Source organism: Phoca vitulina, unplaced genomic scaffold (genome assembly GCF_004348235.1).
Source record: "Phoca vitulina isolate PV1807 unplaced genomic scaffold, GSC_HSeal_1.0 scaffold5, whole genome shotgun sequence".
In the NCBI taxonomy this organism is placed as follows: domain Eukaryota; kingdom Metazoa; phylum Chordata; class Mammalia; order Carnivora; family Phocidae; genus Phoca; species Phoca vitulina.
Window position 1 is genome coordinate 36,482,875 of NW_022589708.1, and position 23,853 is coordinate 36,506,727.

General features: G+C 32.8%; 1 protein-coding gene across 2 annotated transcripts in view; it reads left to right on the forward strand.

The window, feature by feature from the left end:
- KLHL1 (kelch like family member 1) overlaps positions 1–23,853 on the forward strand; it is a 355,951-nt gene that overhangs the window by 258,920 nt on the left and 73,178 nt on the right. For both annotated transcript variants that reach the window (XM_032402882.1, XM_032402884.1), the window contains exon 7: positions 12,243–12,467. In XM_032402882.1, coding sequence (XP_032258773.1) covers positions 12,243–12,467 — 225 coding nt within the window. The remainder of the gene's footprint in view (positions 1–12,242; positions 12,468–23,853) is intronic.

The following is a 23,853-nucleotide window of genomic DNA, read 5'->3' on the forward strand; positions in this document are numbered from 1 at the left end:
GTTGATGGCCACTGCAAGGTCCTTCTTGTAGGCATAAGTCTATGAAGCAGCAACCCTCCTTTGCTTTGGCTGAAGGGGAATTAAGATTCTGATAGGCACTGCTGTCTTCTTGACACAAAGCAACCACAGTGGGCTTTCCTATATACAGGACCACAACAGGCAAGCAGAGGCCCCTCTGGCTTAAAGGAAGCCATGTGTAAGAGACTACAGTTGACCCTTGAACAATGGGGGAGGGCACTGACCCCTGCACAGTTGAAAATTCATATATAACTTTTTACTTCCCCAAAACTGAACTACTAATAGCCCACTGTTGACTGGAAGCCTTACCAGTAACATAAACAGTCAATTTACATGAATTTTATATGTGTGTTATATTCTGTATTCTTATAATAAAGTAAGCTAGAGAAAAGAAAATGTTATTAAGAAAATCATAAGAAAGAGAAAATACAATTGCAGTTCTGTATCAAAAAAAAAAAAAAATCCACCTGTAAGTGGACCCACATAGTTCAAACTAGTGTAGTCCAAGGGTCAACTGTTTTAGTTCCAAAGAAAGATTGAGCAAAGGGTTAAAGGCTGAGAAGTTTTCAAATTGATATTCTTTGGAGGTAAAAGAGAGAAAATAATAAAATTGAAGTATTATAAATTCTGTTTATCATCTCACACATGACAGCTGTGAATGATCAATGGAGGCTAAAGATACAGCAAATACACCGGTGGCAAGACCACAGTAGCAGTGATTCTTCTCTTAGGCCACGGTGGACTGAGTGTATAGTCTTTTATTTCAACATATGTGCATTGCTTCCTCGTGGATGGCCGAGTTGCAGCCACATGTCAATTATTGATTTTCATTAACAGCCAGGTGTCTGATCGATCAGACAGCCCTCCCTACATGTTTCATGTGAACTGAAAGAAAATTTTCTTAATAAAGCTAATAAGAAGAATGTTGATGAAAAAACCATAAAGGAGGGAAAAGCATTAATTCTTAACCACAAAATAAAAACCTTAATTTCCTTGAGATTTTTTATTGGATCATTTGATTATAGAGTATATATTATTATGGCATTTAAATATTTAATGTGTACCTTGGATTTTCATATATTAAAAAAAAATGAACTTTAGGTATAAGCTCCTGATATTTGTCTTTTTTTATTCAAAGGACTTGACCAGATTATTTTATCCTGAATTTGTCTCATCACACTGCATCATTATAAGCATTATTGAAAGGCAAAAATGGAAAATGAAATAGGTGGAATTAACTATCTTGACCTGATTTTTACTTCCTTGGCTTGAGCTGGCCAAGCTTCACTATCAAAAACCTTTAAAGAATAGTTTTTAATACTGCAGTTCTACAACTGGACAAATTTTAAAGCACTTAACTCAACAGTAATCATCACATAGCTTTAAGAAAATGATTCACTTACAATTCTGTGTGAGCATTTACAATTAGGTGGGTGAAGTGACTTTAAAATACTGTATGACTTTTTCTGAAGAAAATCCATATAACAAAAGAAAGCTTATTCTTTCATCTTTGCCCTTTGAGTACTGCCCTACTTGATGTCTGCCTCAGTAACTTCATTCAGTCACTTTGGTTCCACTTCAGTACGTTTTCTTTGAACTTAAAGTACATCTTTGGAGATTTACCAGTTCAAGGTCATCAGTTTGCACAAAATTATAGAAACAACTCAAAACCATGGATGACATCATGTTAGCCTCAGCCTAGTTTGTTTTTCAGACACAAAGAATTGTCTTCTCGCTAGGACATCTACTTAGTGGGCTGCTAACATATTCTAGAGGAGAACCGTACTTGCTCAATGGTCCTGGGTGGAGAACAAAGTAAAGTCAAGGCTTCGGCTTCCTTAACAGTCTTTAGAATCAGAGATGCTTATGTGTTAGGTTAAATTCTGGTTGTTTATATCATTCTCAGGGAGCCTCCAGACAAGGGACTTTCAACCATGGAAGTCATGCTCTTTTTTTTTTTTAAGTTTTTATTTTAGTTCCAGTTAGTTAACATACAGTGTTATATTAGTTTCAGTTGTACAATATAGTGATTCAACACTGTGCCCATGACAACAAGTGCACTCCTTAATGCCCATCACCTATTTAACCCATCCCCCCACACCCCCTCTCCTCTGGTGACCATCAGTTTGTTCTCTATAATTAAGAGTCTGTGCACTGGGTGTTATACGCAAACAATGAATCATGGAACACTACATTAAAAACTAATGAACACTAACATAACATAAAAAAAAATGTCTGTGGAAGCCATGTTCTTTACTGGAGAGTGAAAGAAGGCTCTTTCTGGTGAAAAGTGAATCACTTGTCAGTGAAGTCTCCTTTCATAGCCTCATACTCATTAGAAAGAAACAAAGCTTAGTGACGATGTTCATTGTAACTCTTTTTGGTATTTCTTCTGAGGATGAATCAGGATGAAAATTATAAGTCAAATTCTTCAAAATTTAGTCTAATAATAACTTTATTTCTCCTTGTAGTAGTCAGAGGATTTGGGCCACATCACTGTACATTCCGTAGATCTTCCTATGAATGTGGATTGAACAAGAAATTAGTGTCTTATGAGAAAATGCCTACCATAATCATAAATTCTGGGGCACTCAGTGCATTCTTTTTGATCAATCTTCCTGTGAATATACAGCAAATGATAATAAATACATCTGTTTTCTAAATGTAGTCTAAATGCAGATCCAAGGGGAATAAGTCTGTGTGTGTTTGTGCATATGTTTCATACAAACCAGATCTGAATTCTCCAATGTGTGGCTCTTCCCTGGCAAAGAAGGACTCCTCAGGGCTACTGTAAGTTACTTCTTTGGTAGAGATTTACAGAGAATGAGAAGTAAGAGATTCATTCATTTATTTATTTTGAGAAGTAAGAGATTTAAAGATAAGTAGAGGTTGCTATACTTTCACTTAATGTGGTACTAATGTAAGGCTTTACCTTAAATGAGCAAATATCAGGAGATCACAGAGAGCCTTCAATTAATACATCTTTGTAAAGTGGGTACTCCTTAAAGAAAAAGGCAAAAATTTATTTCCCAAGAGTACATAGTTTAGGTGGAGATCAATAAGACCTCATGTTCGGGCGCCTGGGTGGCTCAGTTGGTTGAGCGGCTGCCTTCGGCTCGGGTCATGATCCTGGAGTCCAGGGATCGAGTCCCGCATCGGGCTCCCTGCTCAGCGGGGAGTCTGCTTCTCCCTCTGACCCTCCCCCCTCTCATGTGCTCTCTCTCTCTCTCTCTCAAATAAATAAATAAAATCTTAAAAAAAATAAAATAAAATAAGACCTCATGTTCTTTTACTATACTTAGGAAAAGGCACTTCAATGACTGGTATTTTTGTTATATAGTAGGTAATAGAACTAGAATCCAATTGTCATGATATTTATTTGTCCTTTCATTCACTGGTACCCACATTTTCAACAAAGGTTAGAAAAATTCTAATAGGTATTATATGGAAAGTATTATGACAGGGCATTTTAAAAACAATCTAAATAGCAAAGATTTAGTTCATTTTGGCAAATGTTAGCTGTGAAAATAAATATTCCATTTGAAAATGTTAAGTACATAAGTTTATGTTTAATGAGTATTTATTAAGAAAATTAAAAAACTATGCTTGCAATAATGCTTTAATATATATGTTCTTTTGCTATAAAGTTATTTTAATATATGAGCTCTGTGCTGTAAAAACAATAGCTAAGTAATAGTGATAGAAATAATAACTACAATTTTGGATTACCTTTTTAAGTCTCTTTCCTACCTCATCGTTAACAACACCAAAAGCTGCTTTTAAAAAGAAATCAGTATTTCAATTATAGAACTAAGACATATTTATGATAAAATATTTAAAATAGGAAGTTACAAATAAAAAATCCACCCCCATTTCCTAAATTTACTGTATATTTTACTGTACACACACATATACACACACATACTCATACACTCTACCCATCTCCCCAAAAGTTGCATCAATTTAATATCAACCCGCTGGTTTTGATGTCAACCCAAAATTATTCATTTTCTAAATCTGCTATAAATCTAATAAGGTTATTTATTAGAAAGTTTAAGTAAATTTCCTGACATTTACATATTACTCATATCACTTTCCTATTAATCACCTGCTAATATCATTATTGTATTACTATTTTAATGTTTCTAATGTACTTCTTGATCTCTAAAGCCTTTTTATTCATCAAGGAAATTTACCCTTTGCTAGATTTATAGAAAGTTTTTGTTGTTAATGTTCTCAGTCTTTTTTTAATTTCTTTTTTGTGCATTTTTGATGTAACTACATTTTATATTTAGAGGATTGGTAATCATATATGTATTAATATTTACTTTTTAACTTCTGGGTCTTAGGATTTTACCTCATGGACCTTTGATCTTAAGTCCACCTAGAAGTAAAAATAAATCATTTGTTTCTGTTTTAATTTTTTTTATTATTATGTTCAATTAGCCAGGGTCTAGTAGTACATTATTAGTTTTTGATGTAGTGTTCAACGATTCATTAGTTGTGTATAACACCTAGTGCTCATCCCCTGCTTTTTAATCTTCTGGGACATTTAAGGTTTTAGTAAAGTGTAACCCAAGATAATTTACTTAAAATCTCCCTGTCTCCTTTTTTTAATTTAATTTAATTTTATTATGTTATGTTAGTCCCCATACAGTACATTGTTAGTTTTTGATGTAGCGTTCCATGATTCATTGTTTTCGTATAACACCCAGTGTCCATGCAATACATGCCCTCCTTAATACCCATCACTGGGCTAAACCATCCCCCCAGCCCCCTCCCCTCTAGAACCCTCAGTTTGTTTCTCAGAGTTCATAGTCTCTCATGGTTCATCTCCCCCTCTGATTTCCCACCCTTCATTTTTCCCTTCCTTCTCCTAATGTCTTCCATGCTATTCCTTATGTTCCACAAAGTCTCTGTTAATGTATGTAGAGTCTTGAGAAAAGAACCATTTAGTGGGTTCTGTGGCTTTGTGTGCTGGGCTTTAATCACTGGTTCATCTCAAGTATATTCCAGTATGAAGAGTAAGGCAGGAATCCAAGTTTGTTTATTTTTCTCTAAAGGATAACTAGTTATCTTAAAAACTTTTTTAAATAATAAAATGTTTTCCATTGATTTAGACAGATGCTTTTGTTATATTATAAATATCAAGTGTATTAGGGTTATTTCTGGCTTTCATTTCAGATTCATGAATACAGCTATTTTTCTTCATCATAAAGCACTTTTGAAAAAAAATCTCTATAGTTATATAATACCTTTTAAAATCTGGTAGCCCATTTTTCCCTCAGGACTCCCTTGTATTAGAAATTGTCTGGCTTTTAAAAATGTATTTTTTAGGGTGCCTAGGTGGCTCAGTTGGTTAAGTGCCTGCCTTTGGCTCAGGTCATGATCCCAGTGTCTTGGGATCGAGTCCTGCATCGGGCTCCCTGGTCTGCGGGCAGCCTGCTTCTCCCACTACCTTCCTCTCTCCCTCTCTCTCTCTCATGAATAAATAAAGTCTTTAAAATATGTATTTTTAATATTTACATTTGAATTTACAGAGTAATACAAGCAAAATTTCATAAATACCTTGTACAAATATATTAATTGTGATTATATAAGATAATAAGTCACATTTCTGCAAACAAGTCATCTTGTTTAAATTAGTATGATTCTTTCCATTCATTCAAATTGACATCTTTCAATAAAGTTTTAATTTTTTTTTTTACCTAGAACTGGCACCTATCTTGCTGATTTTTAGATAACTCACTTTTAGTGGTGCTAGTTTAAATAGGTTCTTTACACAATCTAGGTGGATTTAATTTTTTCTAAAGAAATTACACTGATTTTTGCATTTTGCTTATCTGATTTGCCAACTTCTAGGAATCTTTAATTTTTTGCTAAGATTTTAATGGTAATAATTTTTAGTTATTAAGGTGGATTATTACATAAAATACAAAGAATTAAAATTATGTTCCATACTTTTATTTCCTTTGGCTATGAGTAAAGAAGATGGTAACCTTTGGCATTCCTGAATTGAGTGAAATTAGTTTAAATTAAATATAATGCTAGATATTTGAAATTTATATATCTACCTCAAAACCCAGCATTAAGCTTAATGATGTATTTACATTTATATCTCTATACATAGCTGTGTATCAGTCTATTATCCTAACAAAATAATATGAAATTATTATGATGATTATGAAATGTTTACAGTGCCATCCTTATAAAACGTAACAAATTACCTAAAAAGAAATGATTTGTTTATCTTTGAAAAATATTTTCCCTGCAGTGATATCTTTTATATGTGTAAGAATGTTATCCCAAAGCTATATTTTTCGTAAGTATCTAGACATATGAAAGTCAATGAAAAGCTTATTCCATAAAAAATTCAAGAAATGCCATTCTTTATAATGCTATTTTCTTTAAAGCTTGAAGTCTTGTATTTGAAGTATCCTTAAAAAAAAATCTTTGCTTTTAAATTTTTCTAATATGCTTCTCCATATTTACTGCTTCCTTAAAGAAAATACATCTAAAATAATTTAACTTTTTCTTGATGATTTGATGGCATCAAGATCACCATCAGTCTTGGTACCAAAGTCTTTAGGCATTGTAAAATGTGTTTTTTGTTTAATAGCTGTGAATGAGTATTCTATTTCAATTAAAACAACATATTTTTATCCTAGTTACTCCCTCACTGTCAGCTATTGCTGCTTTCAGTTGCTCCAGATCACTCTCATTTGCTGGTTTGTAAAAAGTCTTGAGAGTCAGGTAACTGAGCTTACTAATATGGCATTAAAATTGTAGTACAAAGGTTTTGTGAGAAGACCTGAGGGCCTTTCTGTTGAGTTGAATAAAGGAGCTTTATCTTCTTTCTAGGAGCTTTTTTGTGACATTATTTTATCCGTTCAGAAAACTATTATCATTTTATTCTGTGCTGTGTTCAAGATATTTGAATTATAGATATTGGAATAAGTCCTGCTCTTAGTCATGCCAAAGTGGAATGTACAAATATTAATTCCTGTTGTTCCCAATTTAGTCACATATGGCTGTATAATGAACAACTCTAAAGAGACCCAGATAATCTCTTGAGCACTTTTTCTCAGTTTGATATTTTCAGACAGGAGCCTGCTGTTTGTTTTGTCATGAGGAAAATAATTTTGTATTTGCATTGTATCTAATACAATGTTATGTTTATTCAACTTGGAAAACAAATACTTGATAAAATGCAAATTAAAACAAATTATACTTTATTGCTGCGGTGACAAATTACCACAAACAGTGGTTTAAAACAACTGTCATCTCTTAGCTCATAGTTCTGTAGGTCAGAAGTCAGGGTAGCATGCCTAGATTCTCTGCTCAAGACCTCAAAAGGCTGAAATCAAAGTGTTGGCTAGATTGTGCTCTCATCCAGAGCTGGAGGCCATCTTCCAAGCTCATTCAGACTGCTGACAGAATCTGTTCCCTGTGGTAGAACCAAGGGACTGACTGCTTCCTTGTTGGCTGTCAGGTGAGGAACACTCTCGGCTCCTAGAAGCCACCTGTATTCCTTCTCATGTGGCCCCTTCCGTCTTCAAACCAGCAGGTCGAGTCTGCTCATGCTTCAAATCTCTCTGACTTCCCCTTCTGCAACTAGCCAGAGAAATCTCTCCATTTTCAGGGGTTCCTGTGATCAGGTTATCTTCCTATATTAAGGTGAACTGTGACAGACAGCATAACAATCCAGTGGAGTGATTTCTTATCACATTCACAGGTTCTGAGAAATAGATCATTAAATCTCAGGAAGGGGCATTTAGGAAACGCTGCCTACCACATGTATTAAGTGGAATGAACTTGTTCTATAACCAGGATAAGGTGCTAAAGAGATGTGTTTATCAGAGTGGGTTCTAGAGCCAGGTTAATATTGTGGATCCACTAGTTATTATCTCAGAGACACTGAGCAAGTTACTAAAGTTTTTGTGGGTTCATCTTCTTTTCAATAAACTTGGCATAATAATACCTATGTCATCAGTTTTTAATAAAAATTAATTGTACTAATACATGTAAATCTCTTACAGCACAGGAAGTACTCACTAAATATTATCTATTAATATTAATATCTTATTTTAAGTCTACTCTAAACCCTTTACTCAATATTTATTTAACAACCATATTTCAATAAAACATGATAATATGTTAAGTAATCCTGAATAATATATATGTCATGATTTCCCTTGATGTTTTGACTACTTTTTACAGAAAATGATATTTCAGGAGTTGTTTCAAATAAAGCAACATCAAAACTTTATATTATCTTAAATGCCAGGCACCTTGTCCTTACCTAGTACATAGTCTATGATTTTATTTCACATTATTCTATATGCCAAGAATGAGATTTATCTTTGAATTACGTAACTCCATTTAGTTAGGAAATTTTACAAATTGCTTTAGATTCTATTGAGTTATACTACACATTTTATAAAATAATATTGTTACTATACAAAGTTATAGCTCACAGAATAGCAAAATTCCCTACAAGAGATAATGCATCCTTCAAAATGCTTTAACATAGTAGTCTAGGGTTTAAAACACAAAGCAATAGGGATCTAACCAGTCCTAATAGACCTCCATAGCCAGATGTGCTCATTATACCTGTTTTAATGGACCTAAACATTAGTTTAAGTTGGTTGCTTAGATTTATGGTTTGGAATCTCAGAGTGGATGCTGTCCAGTTTATCAAAGTTGTCAGGACTCTATTGTGTCTTCAGTCACCCATTTTAAAGTCATGCAGGCAGCTGAGATAACTAGTGATAGTTTCATGAACAGAATAAATCCAAAGTAACTATATGCTAAAATAAATTTTTATTTTTAATCTCTCTCAGACTTATGACTTATCACAACAAGAGTCCACTCTTACTCATATTCTGTTTTTAATTTATGTAACGACAAATATTGCTTTTACTGTAAGGAGAAACCTAGGGTAACATTTCTCAGAGAGGATGGCTTTGTTCTTCCATTGACTCAGGCAACCACTAAGGGAATATATATACTCTAATAAGCAAAGAAAATGAACAGTATTCATAAACAAATTGATAAATTACAAAAAATAGTAAGAATAGAGAAGTTTATACAGATAGCTAATGAAGTATACTGGTGAGAAATCTTCTTTCTTTCTTTCTTTTTTTTTTTTTTAAAGATTTGTTTATTTACTGGGGAGGGGGGAGAAGCAAAAGGAGAGGGAGAGTCCTAAGCATACTCCACGCTGAGTGCAGAGCCCCATGTAGGGCTCCATCTCACGACCCTGAGATCATGACCTGAGCTGAAACCAAGAGTCAGATGCTTCACTGACTGTACCACCCAGGCGCCCCAAGAAAATTTCTTAAAGAACATTATTATTAATAGCTTTCTTTAGAAAAAGAGGAAGCATGTTATTAGCTTTGTGATCATTAAAAATGAGATAAAACATTCACATTGCATGCTGACTGAATAAGAAAATAACCAATTAGATTGACTATAAGTAAGCTTTACAAATCAAGAAATCTTTCTTTGTTTTGTATTACTAAATTTTCTATAACTATGCGAAGTTAAACAGGGAGTGAAAATAGGCCTTGTCTACATTCTAATCCCCAGAATCTATGAACATACTAGCTCATATAGCTAACTATATGTGTGTGTGCGTGTGGGAGGGTGTGTGTTAAGGTTGTGAAGGGAATTAAGGCCACTAATTAGCTGACTTTAAGCTGACTATTCTACATTAAATAGGAATATTCTACATTCACTCAGATTATATATGGGTGAGCCCAATGTAATCATAAGAATCAATGTAGAGATGCAATGTTGCTGGCTTTGAAGATGGAAGAAAAGGTCATAAGGCATATGGATGACCTGTGGAAAATGGTAAAGGCAAAAAATTCACTTCTTCTCTAAAGTCCCTGTCAACACCTTGATTTTAGCACAGGAAGACCTATTCTGAACTTCTGACCTCCAGAGCTGTAAGATAATAAATGTGTATTTTTTAAGTTACTAAGTTTGAGATAATTTTTCATAGCAACCATAGGAAACTAAAACAGTCAAATTTGAAAAATGAAGACAAGGATGTACTCCATTTCTGATGTAACAACTTTAGGATAAAATGAGTAGGTTACCTTTGAAGACTCAGAGGAAAAACACTATAAAAGTAAAATATCCTGCCATATGTTGGGATTTAAGTTATATCTAGCTTGTTTGGATAAGACTTTGAAACTCAGATCAAATATTCACTTTCCCCTTTGAATAACAACACTTTTGGTTGCTCAGAAGCCATTAATTTCACGCATTTCCAACTATTTCCTTTTAGAAGGATGACTGGACCTCAAATTCTTTGCAAAGATTTTGACCAAGGTTTGGGACATTATGAAAAGTACAGTTGTACACATACTTCCTTGTCTACATATACCTGTAAAATATGGGTCTCATGGAATTGGGTTCATTAGGATTAAGTTACACTATTTCTTCTACTAGCATTTGTCAAGGACAAGAGAGAGGTACTTCCATATAACGTAATTTTTAATTGGGTATTCATGAAATCCCAATGTTATCAAGCTTTGAGAATTCAGATGACCTTGAAATTATTGGACAAATTAGTTCACCTTGGAATTTTGACTTGTTCATCATTCAATAAAACATTAAATATAAAATATAGTAAATATACTTAAGCATAAAATAAGCACATTTGTTTAAATAATTTTTCTTATGTTACTAAATAGTATAAATAACTTTTATGAACATTACAATTTATTTTTATTCCAATAATAATAATAATTTTATAATACTTCATATTTAGTTATATGGAAATTAGCTTGTATTTTTAATAACATAAAAAAGATTTAATGCATCTAACCTAGTATCTATATTATTCTTTGCTACCTTTGAATAAAAATGGAGCATCATTGTATCATTTTCACTTCAATTAGCAAAATTTCTCCTACCAAGTTATTCATATTTGTTTAGTTCAGTGCTGGTTACTTTCTAAATAGTAAATGAGTTCCCCTGATGAATGCCTTCTCTAGTTTGCAAACTTTTATTATGTTACAAGTAAAATACATCTTTAGTGAGTAAGTGAAAGTACACAAGAATGTTGACTCCCTTTTTAGGGATATCTAATCATTGAAGATAAAACATTGGTGAATGTGAGTCTGAACATTAAGATCAAACACTGAAAAGCAAGATTAGTGTTTATTAGCTATATCTTGTCATATAAACATTTGTGAACTTGTTCAAGGCAGACATTTTTAATTGAAATGTATAAATGAATCTATGAAAATATATCTAATCAACAATTTAACTTATTTCTTCTTTCAATTTCTATATTGCTATCAGATTTATTGCATTTCTCAAATTTATGTATAAAAAGCTTTTATGAAAGATAAGCTATTTTATTTAGAGATTATAACATGATTGATAAAGGATAGAAAATCATTTTATGTCTCTAAATTCTATTAAGCTATTCTCCAGATGCAAAAAAAAGGTTTAAAAAAGCATAGATGACATTTATTTACATAACTTCAAATTGACTTTTAAATTGTTTTGTTATTTTGGGCCACCTGGGTGACTGTCAGTTAAGCGTCTGCCTTCGGCTCAGCTCATGATCTCGGGGTCCTGGGATTGGCTCAGGTCATGATCTCAGGGTCCTGGGATCGAGCCACACATTGGGTTTCCCTGCTCAGTCGGGAGCCTGCTTCTTGCCCATCCCCTGCTTGTGCGTACTCTGTCTCTCAAATAAATAAAATCTTTAAAAATAAATTAAAGTAAAATAAAATGTTTTGTTATCTTAAGGCATAAAGAAAATTTTAAAAGAAACATGGTAAAGAATTTATTAAATTCTTTTATCTTCATTTTCAGAAACTATACAGGAATTATATAGAAATTATACTAGGATTATTATTATTTTTTTTTATGGCAAACAGCGATAGAAAGAAGTTGTAAAATCTACGGACAGAACTGTGATATGACCAACAATGATTCCATTGAATCAATAGTTTAGCATAAGACCATTATGTAATTCAAACAAGTTGTAGTTGTGTATCTATTTTGATCATTAGTGTCTGCCAAAAAGATAAAATGATGTAGTTAAATTACTACTCCTTTTGGTTTTCTGCCACATTTTCTTTAAGAAAAATAAATGTGACAAGAGTGTTTCCACATCTTAATTTGTACATTGTCTTCGGCAGGTTATATGTTGGATTAGTAGTAAATGGTGACTATTTGATTTTATGTTTTATCAGGAGCTACAACCATAGAGAAATATGACCTCAGAACAAATTTGTGGATCCAGGCAGGGATGATGAACGGCAGGAGATTGCAGTTTGGTGTGGCTGTTATTGATGACAAACTCTTTGTAATTGGAGGTCGAGATGGCTTAAAGACATTGAACACTGTTGAATGTTACAATCCCAAAACCAAGACTTGGACTGTTTTACCACCAATGTCAACACATAGACATGGTCTAGGTAAGATCTCTTACTTTACTGATACTATTTTTAGAACATTTATTGATAGTGAAAATGTATGTTAAAATATAGTATTACTGTCATCAATTATCATTAACTTTAGGTAAATTACAGGCTTATTTGGAGCATTTTTAAGTTCTTAACATTTTCCTGGGTTGATCAATGTGCATTAAACTGTGGAGAAAGATGTTAAAGATACCAAAATAAGTAAGCCTCAAGCTATCCTAAAGTTTTCACAATCTGACATTCATACACTATGTAAAGTTCAATATAAAAAAAAAAAAAAAAAAAAAGTAGAACTATCACAGAAAGGCCAGAGTAATGCAGCCCAGAGGAAGAAATGGTTAATGTGCATTGAGAAAAATTTAAAATTGAGGTGGCTCACTTCCACATTGCTGGATAGACAAGCCTAACCATTCTTTTGCATGTAAGTAATCCCACCTTGAAAACTTTATGGGGGAAGGTTTAGAGAAAGAGTAACATCTTATTTGGCACCAGGGGTCAATAATATAGGATTCAAGTGATTTCTACTATGGAGTAACCTGGAGATGGGGAGAAATATATTGGGATTCAGAAGATCTGGGTGTGAGTCTTGAAGCTACCATATTGACATGATTTGAGGTCAGCATTTAAACTATGAGCCCTCAGTTTCTTGATTTGCCACCAGTTCAAAGTTATTAAGTAGATAAAAATCTAATGATGTAATGAATATGAAATCACTGTGTAAATTGTAAAGTTCTATACAAATATTTGAAAAAGAGGAATGTAATAATGGCTAACAGTTTCTGAATTTGTATTTTGTATCTTGGGGATTACAAAGGGAAGTGCAAATTACTTTTTTTGAAGACCTGAAATATGTCAGGTAGTCAACTGTCTTTCATATTTAGAATATACACATTAGAAAGGTATCAGGGTTTAATTGCAAATCCACTGATATAGACATTCATAGGCAAGCAAAATTATAGATCATTTAAAAAACACATATTAGTGTTTTGAGGTCTTCAGCACTGCATATCCCATTCTTGTCTACTCTACCATCAATCTAAAAAAAAAAAAATTAAAAAAAAATAAGTAAGTAAAATAGCTCTGAACTAAAGCAACTTACCTTTCTTATCTTCTGGTTTACCTCCCTTTTCTTCACATGAGTCATTATTAAAATAAAGAATAGTAATAAGTGTGTGAGACCTTTTCAAGTTCTAAAATTCTGTGCTCTAAATTAAAACCATATAATTTATTTAAATCACATGGAACTCAATTATGATATGGAAAACATGAACAGCATATGATTCTTCCCAGCTAATATTTATGAGTAAAAATATTTCTTATATGATTTTTTTCAAATATATTGGAGGATTTTTGCTTTTATATCCATGTGAAAGCTGTATGTGTTTTTTTTATTATCTAGCTATCGAATTACCTATTTCTGTTGCAGTGAAATACAGAGAATAAGCACTCTGGATTAGAATTTTTGGAATTTAATGTCTTCTCCCTTTTTGTTTTAGACAATTCAATTCTTTTCTATCAAGGTATGCTGAAGTTCAATTATGTAGGTTATTTGCATGCCAAGAAAACATACTTCAAAATATTTCACCAAGAATACATTTTACATGATGTTAATTTCAAGTGTACAAGGTGATGGTTTGCCTCGAAATACTATCACACAGGTTCTGGTCTTTTCAGGATCAAGATTGGGCAAAATGGTAACCTTGGATATTGTTTTTTAGTTTTTCATATTTGCTAAAGACTTTATTGTAAAGGTCCATGTGGAAGTAAGGCTGCATAATGAATTATATGAGCTAATAAGTATCACAGATATCTGACATGTAGTACAGCATTTCTCACAAGTTTTAGTGACCCAAAAGCAAGAGTAGTCAGTATTTTCATGCCTCGGCCTCTCTTGCTTTGTGTTTTTTGTTCTGCTTCACTTCTGTCTTGAAGTGGATCACCTCTCCTCCATATCTCATGCCACTGGTTTCCTCCCTGTTTTACTTCCAAGTGATTATTGCTTCCTGTCAGTTTTTAAAAAATTCTCTACTACAATACAGCTCAAGATCTGACTTTGTTGAGTTAGTAGAGAGGCATCATGTCTGGACACAATTCTCATCTCAATGTGCTTCATAGATTGCTAGCAATGCCCAGTAAACAGAAAACTACCTTCAACTTGGATGCCAATCCAAAGTCCAATCAGCTGAAGCCAGATTGATAGCATCACAAGACACATGTTGTTCTCTGAGGAAGCTGAGTGTTTCCTTTATGATCAATCACATTCCTTATCATCAGCTGAATCTCAGGAAGTTCATCATTCTGTGTCATACTCAACTGCAATAAATCTCCTTGGCCTAAGATTCTTGTTCCTTCAATATTACACATCAATCTTTGATTTACCTTCTTTCTTCCAAGGACTACCATTATACTGATGTTGATATTTCTTATTTAACCCATCATATCTTTCAAGTTTAATTTTATGTTTCCCTTTATCCCTTCCTGATAGCTAATTTTACTACTTAGTGCTACAAATTGTTCTTAATCTGTGTGCACTGTGGTATTTCTCCATTGTATTGATGCCTTGATCTTAATTAATTTTGTTTTTTACATACTATTATTCTTGTTTGGTAATTCACTATAATTGCTTTCTTCTCCATGTATTAATATCCTTTCTTATCTCTGTGAGGCTATTTATTATGCCTATTTCAAATTCCTATCTGCCTCTTTAATTAATTCTTTTTTATTTATATGTGATCATCTTCCTTCTCTCAGCTCTCTCTCCTCTTACACTTCTCTTTCTCCTGTTAGTCATCCTTTTTCTACTCCTTCTGTTTCCCCACTTCCTTTTTTTCCTCTTCTTCTTCCTCATATCTATTTTTTTCTTCCTCCTTTTCTTTCTCCTTATCTTCTAATTCTATTTAACAGTAGTTGTAATCACTGAAATATGTAATTTTTAAATCTATTTTTCAACTGTAATTCTCAAGTCATATGTATATATCAGATACTTTGGGTAATTGAATGGAAGTTAAGGCATATGCCATTCTCTGTGTCTTCCCAAAACATTCAGGAATGGGTGGGGAAATTATGCCAGGGTGTAGAGCCCTGACTCTGCAAGCTGACTGCTCAACCTATCTGCTGTTATTCCTAACACAAAACACCATGGGACACATCTATTACTTTCATTTGCACACAAATGTGCTTGAGGCTTCCTTCATCTATGATGTCCTAAGTATAGGATTGGGAGCTTGGATAGGAAGAGAAAATTTCGAACCAGCAAGAGCTGTTAACAGTTCCTCCTCTAAGCTGGGCTCTCAGGACATCCTGACATCATCCAGCCAATTACAGCAAGCTCTTCATGGGTGTTGCTCTTTCACTGCCCAACAGTGTATAAGATGCAGTAGCTCTTCTTTTGGCCACATCAAAAGAGCACAGATCAAATTTTCCTCCAAGATATTCCCCCAGGGTAGTGCCATGAACTTTTGTCTCACTAGTAAGTCACAACTGACTTCTGTTTCTCTAATTATTTTTTACAGTCCTGATGTCTGTTTTTTAAAAACACACCATGACTCTCACTTTCATGCAATCCCAAGGAATGGGTCTGAGTGTAAATCAACAGCCTTCTCTGCTAGTTTTTTATTTGTTCAGAAATTAGAATTTCCCATTTTATTTGCTATATAGTTAATCAGTACCTATTCTGTGGTACACAGTGAAATTACAAATTTGACTATGTAATCCCATATTATACTTTCAAGTGACTAGAAGTTACAGGCTAGAGTAAAATTAAAAAAAATATATGTAAAATAAAAATTCAAGACATTTTTGACCTATATAGCTTTTTTCCTCCCTTGATTTGTATAGGAAAAACAAAAACTTGCATTATGTTTTGAGAAAGCCACATGAGTTTTTTGGTTGCTAAAGATGATATGACCAAAAATGTTTCATAGCTATCAATAAATGAAGTAAGCTCCTTCTGCTGAATAAAATAGCATAGAAAAAATTATATACATATTAAGTCTGGATGTCAAGGGAGCAATGCATCTGCCTAGAGAATTAAACTAATTAAGACCACGGTTCTCTCAATATGCTAAGAGTTTTTATTTTGACATTTATGTCTTTGAAGCACATAATTCTAGATATCATGCTTTTTTCCCACCACATTTCATATTATATAAAACTGAAAAAGACATTACTACAATACAGTGTTTACAATTATGTCTTTTTAGGAGAAATTGATAAAGAGTAAGAGCTATGGTTTATTATGGATTTTCTATATGCTAGGCACCATATTGTATATTAAATATATGATAGGAGTTGCTTTAGTTGTTTTTGTTTTTACTTTATTTAGTTGTCAATTGAGGTAAAATTCACATACCATAAAGTTATGTTTTATCTTATTTTTCTTTAAAGATTTTATTTATTTATTTGAGAGAGAGAGAGAGGAAGAGGGAGTAAGAGCAGGGGGAGGGGCAGAGGGAGAAGCAGGCTCCCCTGTGAGCAGGGAGCCAGACGTGGGGCTTGATCCCAGGCCCCTGGGATCATGACCTGAGCCAAAGGCAGATTCTTAACTGACCGAGCCACCCAGGTACCCCTAAAGTTAAGTTTCAAAGTATAGAATTGAGTGCTTTTGAGTATATTCACAGTTGTGCAGTATCACCCCTATCAATTCCAAAATATTTGTATTATTGTAAAAAGAAACTCTCCGCCCAATTGCACTTGTTCTTCATTGTCCCATCCTCCTAGCCTTTACCAATAATTAATCTACTTTCTGTCTCTATGAATTTGCCTATTCTGGGCATTTCATATAAACAGAATCATACAATTTGTGGCCTTTTGTTTATGGCTTCTTTTACATCGATTGCATAATGTTTCAAGGTTCATCCTTGTTGTAGCATGTATCAGTTCTTCATTCCTTTTATGGCTGAATAATATTCCATTGTTAGAATTTGCTACATACATCATGTTTATACATCATAAACAGAAGAACATTTGGATTGTTTCCACTTTTTGACTACTATGCATAAAATAAAACTGCTGTGAACATTCATGTATGGATTTTTTTCTATACTATATGTTTTCAGTTCTCTTAGGTCTATATACAGGAGTGGAATTGTTGAGTCATATAGCAACTCTATATTTTACTTTTAGAGGAACTTCCATTTGGTTTTCAGAATGGTTGCACCATTTTCTATCCCCTCAGTAATGTATGAAGGTGCAAATTTCTCCACATCCTTGCCAGCACTTATTATCTTTTCCTTTTATATTGTAATTATTCTAGCATATATGGAGTGATATCTCATTGTGGTTTTATATGCATTTCTCTAGTGAATAATTTTGAAACTCTTTATGTGCTTATTGCCATTTATTTCTTTGGCGAAATCTCTATTCAAGTATTTTGTCCATTTTTTGTTTGGATTATTTTTTTTATTGTTGAGTTTAATCATTCTTTATCTATTCTGAATATGTCTTCTGTCAGATATAGGATTTTCAGTTATTTTCTCCCATCCTATGCATTCTATCCTAACTGCCTTAATAGTGTCCTTTGAAGCACAAAAATTAACTTGGTGAACTCCAACTTAATTTTTTCTTTTAGTTCTAATGCTTTTGGTGACATATCCAAGAAAATACTGTCTAATCTATGGTCATGAAAATTAATGCTAATGTTTTCTTTTAAAAGTATTGTATTTTTAGTACTTAAATGTAAGAATATGATTCATTTTTAGTTTTTGTATATGATGTATAGAAGCAGTTCAACTTCATTCTTTTGCATGTTGTCCCAGCACCATTTGTTAAAAACAAAATAAAACACAAACTTTCTTTCCCATTGAATTGTCTTTTTTAAATTTAGTTTTATATTTATTTATGTTTTTAAATCAAGTAAAATTAACATTTAGTGTTATATTAGTTTCAGGTGTACAATATAGTGATTCAACAATTCTATACATTGCTCGGTGCTCATCATGATAAGTATACTCTTAATCCCCTTCATCTATTTCCCCCATCCCCTCATCCATCTCCCTTCTGGCAACAACCAGTTTGTTCTCTATATATAAGAGTCTGTTTTTTTGTTTGTCTCTTTTTTTCCTTGTTCATTTGTTTCATCTCTAACCAAAAGACAACCAACTAAGTGGAGGAAGATATTTGCAAATGATATATCCAATAAGGGGTTAATACCCAAAATATATAAAGAACTCATACAACTCAACACCAAACCCAAAATAAATCTAATTAAAAAATGGGCAGAAGACATGAACAGACATTTCTCCAAAGAAGACATACAGAGGGTCAACAGACACAGAAAAAGATTCTCAGTATCACTCATCATCAGGGAAATGCAAATCAAACCACAATGAAATATCACCTCGCACCTGTCAGAATGGCTAAAATCAACCACACAAGAAACAACAGGTGTTGGCCAGGATGTGGAGAAAAAGGAACCCTCATGCACTGTTGGTGGGAATGTAAACTGGTAGAGCCACTCTGGAAAACAGTACGGAGGTTCCTCAAATAATTAAAAATAGAATTACCATATGACCCATTGAATTGTCTTGGTACCCTTGTCAAAAATCAAATGACCTTAAATGTGACAGTTTATTTATGGAATCTCAAATCTATTCCATTGATTTCTATTTCTGTCCTTATGCCAGTGCCACACTGTCTTTATTGCTGTCATTTTCTAGTGACTGAAATTTTGAAAGTGGATAGTGTGGACCTCTGACTTTGTTGTTCTTTTTCAAGATTTTTTTGGCTATTTGGATTCTCTTGCATTTCCATATAAATTTTAGAATCAGTTTCTCAGATAAGGGATTCAGATATTGATTGCATTAAATCTGTAGATCAGTTTGTAAGTATTGCCACCTTAACAATAGTAAGTCTTCCAATCAATGTCCATTGGATATCATTCTGTTTATTTAAGTCTACTTGTACTTCTTTTGCCAAATTTATTACTAAATAGTTTATTATTTTTGATGTTATTATAAGTGCAATTGTTTTCCTATGTTCACTTTTAGATATTTCATTACTAATATATTTCATTCAAACAATTTATATTTGCATATTGAATATGTATCTTGAAACCTTGCTGAACATTTTTATTAGACTAGTAGTATTCTTATGAACTTCTTAAGATTATATATATATATGTAATATATATAATATGTATATATGCATTATATATGTAATTATATATATACATATATATGTATAAAATCATGTTATTTGCAAAGAGAAATGTTTTTATTTACTTTTTAAAATTCATATGGTCTTTCTCTTTTTTGCCTATTGGCCCATAGATGGAACCTCCAGCACAATACTGATAAGAAATAGTAAGAGGGGACAAGGTCTCAGTCATTCACCATTAAACATGATATTATCCATTATTTGTGTGTGTGTGTGGATACTCTTTATAAGGTTAAGAAAAGTCCCTTATATTCCTAGTTGGTTGAATATTTTATCATAAAAGATACTGGATTTTGTCAAATGCTTTTCCTGTATCCATTAGAATGACCATGTGATTTTTTCCCCTTTATTCTAATAGTACTGTGTATTACATTGATTGATTTTCAGATGTTAATCCAGCTTATTTTTTTTTCAGAAAAATCTCACTTGGTCATGGTCTATAATCCTTTTCATATGTTGCTGTATTTAGTTTGCTAGTGTTTAGTATTTTTCATCTATATTCATAAAGAGTATTGGTCTGTAATTTTCTTGTAATATCTTTGTCTGGCTTGAGTATCAAGCTAATACTAGCTTCATAAAATGAGTTGGGAAATGTTCATTTATCTTTTATTTTGTGGAATAGTTTGCAAATGATTAATGTTAATTCTTTAAACATTTAGTAGAATTCATCAGTAAAACCAAGTTTTTGAATTATTAATCAATCCCTTTACTCTTAATGATCTGTTCAGATTTTCTATTTCTTCTTGAGTCAGTCTAGGAATTTTTCCATCTCATTACATTATTTAAACTGTTGACATGCAATTCTTTCTAGTATTCTCTTATAATCCATTTTGTTTCTGTAAGGTAGGAAGTAATGTTCCCTATTTTATTTCTGATTTTAGTAATTTGATACTTGGCTCTTTTTCTCTTGTTCAATCTACTTAAAGATTTGTCAATTGTGTTGATATTTTCAAAGAACCAACTGCAATTTTTGTGGTTTTCTTTACTGTTCTACTATTCTTTATTTTATTTGTTTTCATTCTATTTTTTGTTTATATTCCCTTCTTTCTGTTTGCATTTGGTTTGCTCTTCTTTTTTTATTTCTGAATGTTGAAAGTAAGTTATTGATTTGAGATCCTTCTTAATTTTTTACAGCTATACATTTCCATCCTTTAGGTGCACTCCATAAGTTTTGGTGTTTTGCTTCTTTGTTTTCATTCCTCTCAAAGTATTCTTATTAATTTTTAAATTTTCTTTGACCCATTGATTATTTAGAAGTGTGTTTAATTTCTACATATTTATTATTATTGTGATACAAATTACATGTTTATACATTATATATTCATCAACGCAGTTCTAAAATGATTGCTTTGTGTAGTTGTCTTTTAAGTAAGACAGGAGAAAATAAAGTTGTAAACAAAAAATATATTTATGCTTTTTAAAAATATTTACCTTATTAGTGCTCTTTCTTCCTTCATGTGGATTTGTGTTACTGTCTAAAAATGTCTACATTTTGGCCCAAAGGACTCCTTTTAGTATTTCCTGTAGGGCAGGTCTGCTGGCAACAAATTCCCTCAATTTGTTTATTTTTTAACCTGGATTTATGATATCATTTCTCCTTTATTTTTGAAGACTATAAAATTCTTAACTGTCTTTTTCTTTTAGCACTTTGAATATGCCATCCCACTATCTTCTAGTCTCCTTGGTATCTGATGAGGATAGTCTTGTTAATCTTAATGAGAATCCCCTGTATAAGTTGCTACTCTTTTGCTATTTTCAAGATTCTGTCTTTGGTGTTTGACCATTTGTGATGTGCCAAGTGTGCATATCTTTCAGCTTATCCTACTGGTGGTCTCTTATGCTCAGCAATTTTTCTCACAGCTTAGTTGAGTTCCTAACAAGACAGAGTTGTAAACTGCCTATTAAAGTGTTAAAGGAGTATGTCCAACATGCACACTGAACCCCAACAAAGGCAAGTTTTCCTCCTCCTCCTCCATAAGGAGACTTTGGCAGAGGTGCCTGAAGAAGACCTTCTCCTAAGACCTGAGACAAAGAGACCTGGGAATAAAGGTGCCTAGGCTAGGAATACAAATATGTGAAGGTGCGACCAGTCAAAGGTGTCTACCTTTCCTGCTGATGTCACTATGTAGGAATTGTTTTTACATGGGTACATAAACAGAAATGGATTGATCAATTAGCAAAAGGAGTCTATTGAAACATAATGTTTATCTTAGAAAACTAATTGAAGGTCAAGTGCATGTTCAGGGCTGTGCACATGCTCAGGTAAAATCTAGAACCTGGCTAAAACCAAGAGAAACTTGTTAATCAATCCAAGACCAAAATTACATCCTTGTGAAAGTCTGGTGATGATAAAGATGTTTCCATGAAAGACATTGGATGCCCCAGCTGGCATCTGCTTCTATCTATTCTAGATCTGTGAAGTAGCTGAGTCACATTACCCATGAAACTAGATGTTACCGCAACCCTTGCCAATGGAAAAACAGAACAAAACAAAAGTCTTACTTTCCTTCTTTGCTTTGTTCATTTTAGTTTTAAAGTTCTTGTTAGGAGCACCTTATTGGCGAAACTTAGTTTATAGGTACAGGGCTCAGTTTTGCAGAATCAGGCAAAAGAAGTAACTCAACTAGTTGGCATGGATAGTGGAAGACAAGGCCTGCTTCCTATGAATATTTACATGTGTGAATATTCACAAAATAAAAGGGACTTTCAGATGTTGGGGTAATAAAGGGAAAAAGGCAATGTCTACTATTCATTTGTTAACTGATTAAATACTCACAACCATGATTCTTTTTGACATTTTAAAGATTAAAAAATTGTGCACAAAGTAATCAGTTTATTTCTTAATGTCACATTATCTTACAAGAAAGACTTGTGATTTTAGTCTAAGCTTGTTTGACTCTGGGCGCCTGGGTGGCTCAGATGGTTAAGCATCTGTCTTCGGCTCAGGTCATGATCCCAGGGTCCTGGGATCGAGTCCCGCATCAGGCTCCCTGCTCGGAAGGGGGTCTGCTTCTTCCTCTCTCTCTGCTGCTCCCCCTGCTTGTGCTGTTTAGCTCTCTCTGTCAAATAAATAAATAAAATCCTAAAAAATAAAAATAAAAAAATAAACTTGTTTGACTCCAAAATCATATTCTTTCTAATACAACATGATGTTACCAATGTAAGTAAATGGTAATACATATATTCTATTTATGAGTAATAAATATGTAAATATATTCTATTTACTATATTTTCACTTTAGTTTATCAATTAAGATTCACCTATCACCATATCTACACAAAAATATGAATTCCGTCTCTGAGTGTTTAACATGACTGATCCATTGTGAAGATTTCTGTAGGATGATTTTAAGAATGATTCAACCAAAATATTTTAGATTTGAAGTACAGATGTATAGATATAGATTTAGATATAGATACAAACAGGTAAGTAGATATGTAGGTAGATAAATGATAGATGATGGATAGATGACAGATAGATGGATGGAGAGATAGATGATAGTAGATAGATGATAGATAGATAGATAGATAGATATAGATAGATAGATAGATGATAATGTATGGATATATTCTGTGCTATTTCACTATTCACCTATATTCCTTTGAATTGTGCTAAGAGTGGAAAAAGGGAAAATACTGGTACAATTGTTTATTATTTTCATATCAGTGATTTTTATGCATTGGAATGATACAGTTTAGAACTAATAAATCAGAAAAAAAATCTTTGTATTCTAGCACTTCAGGATTATCCATCTTGTAGGGTGGTCTACCATCCAGTCTTCCTAACAGGAAACTCTTGTATGCATGTGGAGGTGTAGGAACTTATTACCTAATTTTTAAGATGTACAAACTATCAAGATTCCTAGGCTCTTTTGGAAATAGGAGAGGGGTAAAGGGGTACATGCAACATTCTCTTTTTTCTCCAAAAAAAGCATTAAACATGAACACAAATTCATTTGGTATCCTCTAATAGAAACCATAAGATATTAACTCTTGAAACAAACAGTTATAAAAAGAGAGAGAAAAGAAAATATAAGAAGTGTCTCTTTAAATGTAAAATGTTTGCTGAAATTAAGTGTAAATAAAACTTACAGAAAAAAATAAAGTTGATGTCAACTCTTAAAGTCAACGAGAGAAAACATATTAAGATTATGGGAAAATAGATAAGATAAAAATCAGTAGTAAGAGAGTATAATATTCTACCCCTGGTAGTTTTAAGAAAGTAC